Raw genomic sequence first — 7,930 nt, 5'->3', positions numbered from 1 at the left:
TTATTCTATTGCCCTTCCCATAAAGGCAGTGAGGGCCTGAGGGGGGCGATTAAATGCTGTCTAGTTAAGCGCCTCACATGCAGCTGAGCAGAAGCTTCTCTCTATCTCTCTCACTCACCACCTCTCGCTCTCATCACACGAACACGCACGGCGCAATTAGTGCTCGATGTTATCGCCGCTGCAGGGCACTAATACGCTCATGAACCAGTTACCACTCCGTCCTAACGAAACACGCGACGCCCTTATATATCTGCTACACAGTACAGACGCGTATATATGCACGGCACCTCCTTATTCGTCTCGTCACATACACACGAAACGCCAAATCATCGTCTTCTTCACTTGTTTGCAAGAGCTTGGGGCCTTTCTTTCCTCTGTTTCTTTTTTTTTATCTCTGGGAGTGGTGGTGGTGGCCACCCGCCGGCAGGCAATGTCATCACTCCAGAGGTACTTGCCGTGGCTGATCTTCTTCTTGCTTCACGGCGGGCGAGAAGCGGCGGCCGGGAAGGTGCCGGCAATCATCGTCTTCGGCGACTCGTCCGTTGATACGGGCAACAACAACTTCATCCCGACCATCGCGCGGAGCAACTTCTGGCCTTACGGTCGCGACTACGCCAACGGCCTCCCCACGGGCCGCTTTTCCAACGGCCGCCTCGCCACCGACTTCATCTCCGAGGCCTTCGGACTGCCGCCCTCAATCCCCGCCTACCTCGACACAAACTGCTCCATCGACCAGCTCGCCACCGGCGTCTCCTTCGCCTCCGCCGCCACGGGCCTCGACAATGCCACCGCCGGCGTCCTGGTAATTAATAACTATAATCATTTGTCAATCCTCCGGTTAACGTACGGAACACATGCATCGTCGACCTCATTCAATTCGTCTCTCTGTGCACGCATGCATGGAATTGAAAATTGCAAACTGGCAGTCGGTGATCACGCTGGACGAGCAGCTGGCCTACTTCAAGGAGTACACGGACCGCCTCAAGGTTGCCAAGGGCGATGCGGCGGCGAAGGAGATCATCAGCGAGGCGCTCTACATCTGGAGCATCGGCACCAACGACTTCATCGAGAACTACTACAACCTGCCGGAGCGGCGGATGCAGTACACAGTGGGCGAGTACGAGGCCTACCTCCTCGGGCTCGCCGAGGCCGCCATCCGCCGCGTGCACGCGGTCGGCGGCCGCAAGATGGACTTCACGGGGCTCACGCCCATGGGCTGCCTCCCCGCCGAGCGGATCGGCAACCGCGGCGACCCCGGCGAGTGCAACGAGCAGTACAACGCTGTCGCAAGGACCTTCAACGCCAAGCTGCAGGACCTCGTCGCCAAGCTCAATAAGGACCTCCGGGGGCTGCGGCTCGTCTTCGCCGACACGTACCAGCTCCTTGCCACCGTCGTCAGCAAGCCGGCCGACTACGGTGAGCTGTCACCCGCACATGCACCGCGCCCTCCATTGATTGTTTCGTGCTCACAAGATAGCCATGCAGGCGGTAGCTAGCTCGCTGCATTCATGTGCTGCCGTACGTCGTCTCCATTAATGGTGCTCTTCTCAGCTCCGGCCGCCATGCATGGGCGCCACATGCCATGCCTTGGCAACACGTCGCAGCGGCTGTAGAATTCAACAGTGCCCTCGCCTCATTACTGAAAGTTTCTCTGCACTTGCACACAGTTTTTCGGTTGACATGTTCGTTGGAACTTGAATTGAATTATGTTGCTACTCCCTTTGTTTAAAATTATAAATCGCTCATAAATATTTGTATGCATCTAGAAAAGCTAAAACAACCTACAATTTGGGACGAGGGAGTACATATAGTAATATGGTAATGAGGAATAAATAAAAGCCAGAAAGATCTGTTTGGGAGAGTATACATTTAGCATCAACTAGAGGCGTAGGTTAGTATGTTTTGTGCTACCAAATAATTTCGGACACAAATTTAGGATTATTTCTCTTATATACAAATAATTAGCGGAATTTCAAAGTCATCATAAAGAAAACGAGTTAGCAAATTTGTTCTCAAAACCTTCACTAGGATGTATGAAATTATATGTCTAGCCAAACATTTCGTTGTTAAAAGTATCAAACATTGATTAATAAGAGTGTAGCGCAAAGTAAGAGGCTATCGAACCAGATAGTTTCATTTCTCCTTTCCTGGTGCGTGCGCAGGATTTGACAATGCAGTACAAGGTTGCTGTGGGACCGGGCTTTTCGAGGCAGGCTACTTTTGCAGCTTCAGCACCTCGATGCTATGTGGAAACGCCAACAAGTATGTGTTCTTCGACGCGATCCATCCCACGGAGAAGATGTACAAGCTGCTTGCCGATACCGTCATCAACACCACGTTGCATGTATTCTTGTGAAAATACTTGATCTTGGTAATGGAGACTAGGCCTGGACGGGTTATATGGCTGTGGTAGCCAGTGTGTACCATGTAATTGTAAACAGACATATATCACACATTTTCCCACATACTACACTCTTGAGACTTGATAGTGTGTCATATAATGGTTACTCATGGTTGAGGCCACGAGTGCTTAAATCTGACCTTTCTAAATTTTGTGAATCCTCTTGAATACAAGCATAGTACTTGTCTGTTTTTGGCCCGTGATGTGCATATTGGCATGCTACAGCCTTCAGGTAGTAAGCTAAATCTCTTAACTGCAAAAGGTTTTCCTCCGCTATGGTACAAAGTACTGCGCTGCGTGCTGATCTGCTCCCTATTAAGCATATACCAGATAAAAAATAATGAAGTGGTCCACAATCGATAGGTATAACACGGTCGCAAGGAGCAGATGCACTCCGTATCTTTGTTTTACTACCAAATATGTCTGTGTATTGCAACTGGAGAAATAAAATCTTTTCTAACATGGTTGAGACGCTATATGCCATGGTATTCTCTAAGAAAAACTGAAGCTGCCGGTATCCATCTGTCGCACGACCAAAACACCTGAAGCAGGTAGATCTTTTTTTTTTATTGCCACCGCCCACGCATGGGCTTCCTTTTCTTAAACTGCTGTGCAATGGCCGGCCAATTGCAGCCATGAATCATAAATGCATATAGGCCAGCACGACTGCACGATCAGGCATGATTCTGCAACGAGTGCAATTGGACTTGTGTGCGTGAGAGCTTCGATCTGTGTATTTTAACGGACAGAAACAAGTGAAGGTGAGATGTGGCACGGAGGAAGAGAATCCCGTAGAGGAGAGGGTAGCGTGTGCGTGGAAAAATAATAAAAACAGGCTACGAAAGTACAGGATTACACAAGAGCAGCTACCATATTGTGTCACCGTCTCACTCTTTCCCAAAGCAAGAGTGCATGACATGACCTATACAACCAACAATTTCAGGGCCTGTTTTCTTCCACTTGCTAAACTTTAGCACCCGTCACATCGAATGTTTAGATACTAATTAGGAGTATTAAACGTAGACTATTTACAAAACCCATTACATAAGACGAATCTAAACGGCGAGACGAATCTATTAAGCCTAATTAGTCCATGATTTGACAATGTGTTGCTACAGTAAATATTTGCTAATGATGGATTAATTAGGCTTAATTAGGCTTAATAGATTCGTCTCGCCGTTTAGATTCCACTTATGTAATTGGTTTTGTAAATAGTCTAAGTTTACTACTCCTAATTAGTATCTAAACATTCGATGTGACACGTGCTAAAAATAAAACACGGGAAGAAAACGCCCCCTCAAGCCTGTGGTGGTTAGAATATTATTGATTTTCCCTGTGCCTATGGTGGCAAGTGGCCTGCATAGCTCTCTAACTTTATTTAGTTTCCTTCCATAGTTCTATTATATATCTTTAGTGTCCCAAACAGTGTCAAGATTTCATAACTTCCTGACATGCAATTTATGGGGTCTCTTGCTTTAAATTGCTAACAAGAGCACGTCATAGTATTATGCTTTTCCACTTCAGATGTTCAGTTTTAATTTAATTCAAAGGCAGCAATGCAGTCATCGTTGGCGATCAGATGAAAGATGTTCGATACCAGCTCCACTGTTGCACAAAGTACCGAGGAGCAGCTATGGTCTGACGACTTGTTGTATCGATGGGTCACTGTCTTACCTTTTCCGAAGCATGATGACATCAAGGAGGACCAAACCTACAATTTCAGGCATGCATTGAAGAGCCACCTCCCCTAATTCTCAGATCAAGATGATCAGACTATGAGCCGAGAAAAAGACGATGTACACATTATTTTTCTTTCTTTCTCCTAAACAAATACAGATATTTCCAAATATCCAATATAAACAGTAATATATATAGCCACAAAATTGTGTGGACAGTCTGATCGCTCATCTACCAGAATTAGCATCACTCTTTTGAGACAAAAATGTATTAAACATGTGAAACAGAAAACTGAGGATATTAAATTGCATAACCATATTCATAAGATTTTGGATCAGCTGGTGCAGCACCTTTGGTGAAGCAACTCGAATATGATTTTATCATCCCTGAAATCATAGATTAAATCATTTTTCACAAAGCATAACTATGCAACAGCAGTAAATTAATGTTCTCACGGTTTAACAACATTTGGGAAGTGTAATTTGAGAAGCATTTGGGTAAATTAATGTTCTCACGATTTAACAACATTTGGGAAGTGTAATTTCACAAGTATTTGGAGATTAGGTAGATCCACTTTGGACCTTCTAATACAGTCCTCAGCTTGGCTCCTAAAACCAGGGTAATTTTTCATAAACATCTTGAGAAGTCACATATGAGCACTTATCAATATCGATACATGTGAAATAAATAGATAACTGAGATATCTGTGGCTAAACACAAAGCACAGCATGCCACAGTTTTACTTGTTGATCTCAGAGCAATATTGCATTTACAAACATAGGGAATGCTTTGGGCTAGAACGAAACTACATGTCAGTGTTGTTGTTAAAGATCATTTCACGACAATTTCTGGGTCATGGAGCCATAACTATTTTCTCCGCTCTCAATTAAATGAGAAATGGTGACTATAATGGTGCGACCTAATTTTCTTTTCAGATGGAAGGATCTGGAAATAGATATAATGATGATAGAATATCCCTGTTCTTTATATGGCTATGCACAAGCTTGACATGTAACAATATCTATGATGTCTACTTGTCCAGGACTCGTAGGAAAGGGATACCATGAGAAAGAAATTCTCCCACAGTGAGGTACTAATCTAACGCTCCACATCTGTATGGCAGATGCAGACTCATGCAAGGCCAAGTTGAGATACGTACAGTGATGCAAATGTACATTTTACTCAGCATCTTCAGTTTTTCATCAAAATATCTTAACTGCCAATATATTTCCTGCCACAGTAATCGGATTCCAATATAAAGTCTGCATTACATTGTTCAAATAATGACACTTCAGAAGATTTGATATCGCAAACGCTTATCTAGTAAACTCTTCAAGGTAGGAGAATCTGATTATCACAAAATATGATGTTGTGTTGTCTTTTCATTATCACAACTACAACTAATACACTACCTAGTAATTCTTTCACTGGACGAGTCTGCGTATCTTCTAATAAAAGGAACCGATTCATTCATCGTTGCAAGACAACAGGAAATGTTTCATACCTACACAGTGCAAGTACGAAAGAACACAAGTATCACTCTGCCGCTGTCCCACTCTGACCTTGTTTAGTTGTCCAACCAAAATTACTGTAGCGCAACTGTAGCGTTTCGTTTGTATTTATGAATTATTATCCAAATATTGACTAATTAGGCTCAAAAGATTCGTCTCGCAAAGTACAACAAAACTGTGCAATTAGTTTTTGATTTCGTCTACATTCAGTACTCCATGCATGTACCGCAAGTTTGATGTGATGGGAAATCTTCTTTTTGCATAGTGTCAAAGTTGGAATTTTGGGGGAACTGGCCTCTTTTCAAAACAATGGCTTCCAGAACAACCTAACGAATAATTTCAGGAATGTACTGAAGTCTGAAGGACTGCTTGATTGAAGTCAGTTGCGTTATGTCCCAAGAATTTTTTTTCTCTTTCTTTTTTGCACATCTTGTTCTTCAGTTAAACTCTGAAGGGGCGTACCTAATGCGAAAGCTCCCACACGAGGTGGGGTCTTGTTGAGGGGAAATATTAACGACCTCCTTATGCCCCTTAAACAAAGGTCATAAAGGCCTGGGCCCACTTGCGGCGACAGTGACCTCCGCCGACTTGGCAAGGATAGGGAGCATTCCACTTCTCCTTGCCCGACCCACGGTCCTAGGGTCAGATACGCCCGACCCCTCACCGCAAAGCTCCGCCTCGCCCGCCCATGGTCCCAGGGTCGGACCCCTCGCCGCAAGGCTCCACCTCGCCCGACCTACGGTCCTAGGGTCGGATACGCCCGACCCCTCGCCGCAAGGCTCCACCTCGCCCGACCCCAGGCGCAGGGGTCAGACGCATCTGGGCCCACCAGACAGGGCTTCGCCTAGCCCAAGGACGGGCGCGGATCAGTGGACGTGAGCGCGGGTCTCGTGGGCCCCCACCAACCTCACCATAAATGCGATGCGGCTCTGGCGTGCAGAAAGGCGCCTGCGCTCCTCGACGTGAGCTGCCACAGTATTCGGGCGGTACACGGTAGCCACGACCGCACAGGCTACAGCGGCACCATCCTAATCCACTGCCTCCCCTGCTCATAGTAGAGCACTCATTACCCACGCCCCCTAGAACAGGAGGGAGCGCCGCCCGGTTTCACGCTCGGTCCGACACGCAGAGACATGTTGGCCACGCCTTCCGGTCAGCATGCGGGGCTACAGAGGTCAGCCGTCCTCCACGACGCGCACAGCTGTGGCGGCCGGACATCATCATCACCATGCATGGCTACAGAAGTCAGCCATCCTCCACGACGCGCACAGCTGCGGCGGCCGGACATCATCATCACCATGCATGGCTACAGCGGTTGGACGCCACACACATCTCGCACGCTCGGCCACGATGGTCAACTGGAGGGTCGCTGACAGGGCCCGACGACAGCCGCCCCCCTCTGGCGGTCACGTTGATGGGAGATAGAGACCGGAAGGGAAGGCGGCGACCCCATGGACTCGGTCCTTCCCCCTGTGCTTTATGTTGCTTTACTTGCTTATCTCTTTTACTTCTCCTGGCTCCTGGCTCAATTGTAACTCCCATCTCTTCCTTGCTCTATAAAAGGAAGACCGGGGGGACCGAGCACGGGACGACTCCAAAGCCAACAGAACACCCCCCACTCTCACTCTCTCCTACGAGCATCAGTGCACACCCGTAGAGACTTGGGACCAGCTTCCCTCTCTCGCCTGTTTGTAACCCCTACTGCAAACTCTGCGTGAGTAACACGAGGAGCTGCCTACACTGGACGTAGGGCTATTACTGCCCGAACCAGTATAACCCCCGTGTCCCCTCACGCAACCCTCTGAGCCTTACGCGCATAAAAACAAATTTACTTGCCATAGTCTTGATCCACAATTCTTGACAACAACAGTTGGCGCGCTAGGTAGGGGACCTTTGCGCGTACATCACCAGCTTCGGATGGCCAACCGCGACACCGGCTTTGCTCTTGGCTCCCACGTCCACTTCGGGAGCTTGGACTTCCTCGCCATGGGGGAAGGAATCAAGCTGATCCCTCTCCTTGTCCTGCCCGCTCACCCCGTCATCTCCGGCTCCACCGTCGGAATGGTGGTGAGCCACCGGGCGCGCACCACGGGGCCTCCTTCGGAGGAGTGGCCCCTTGGCCTGCGCAATGCCGCTGCAACTTACGGACGTCTCCTAGCGCAATCCACGATCGTCCCACCCACGAAAAACGAGTTCGTGGGCGTGGCGGGGACAACCTCCAATGCTGGCTCCGACAATGGGAGCCACCACCCCTCGCGCAAGTGCTTCATGGCCAACGCGCACTCCGAGGGGTCCAACGACAACGGCACCGAAGGGAGGCAGCGCACTCCCCCACCGCGTG

The 7,930-nt window shown here is 48.2% G+C and overlaps 1 protein-coding gene across 2 annotated transcripts; it reads left to right on the top strand.

Annotated features, from left to right (window-relative positions):
• Window positions 1-233: 233 nt before the first annotated feature.
• On the top strand, window positions 234-2,592 carry LOC117842386 (GDSL esterase/lipase At2g42990). 2 transcript variants are annotated; one of them, XM_034722807.2, is made up of 3 exons: window positions 234-802; window positions 927-1,416; window positions 1,486-2,306. In XM_034722807.2, the coding sequence occupies exons 1-3, from the start codon at window positions 431-433 to the stop codon at window positions 1,494-1,496; spliced, it is 873 nt and encodes a 290-aa protein (XP_034578698.1). In that variant the 5' UTR covers window positions 234-430; the 3' UTR covers window positions 1,497-2,306. The 2 variants fall into 2 exon arrangements, with proteins under 2 accessions (XP_034578698.1, XP_034578697.1); XM_034722806.2 differs by having other exon boundaries at window positions 238-802; window positions 2,163-2,592.
• The last annotated feature ends 5,338 nt before the right edge of the window (window positions 2,593-7,930 follow it).

This window comes from Setaria viridis, chromosome 2 (genome assembly GCF_005286985.2).
Source record: "Setaria viridis chromosome 2, Setaria_viridis_v4.0, whole genome shotgun sequence".
Lineage (NCBI taxonomy): Eukaryota > Viridiplantae > Streptophyta > Magnoliopsida > Poales > Poaceae > Setaria > Setaria viridis.
The sequence above is the reverse complement of the archived record's forward strand: the minus strand, read 5'-3'. Positions and strand labels throughout refer to the sequence as shown.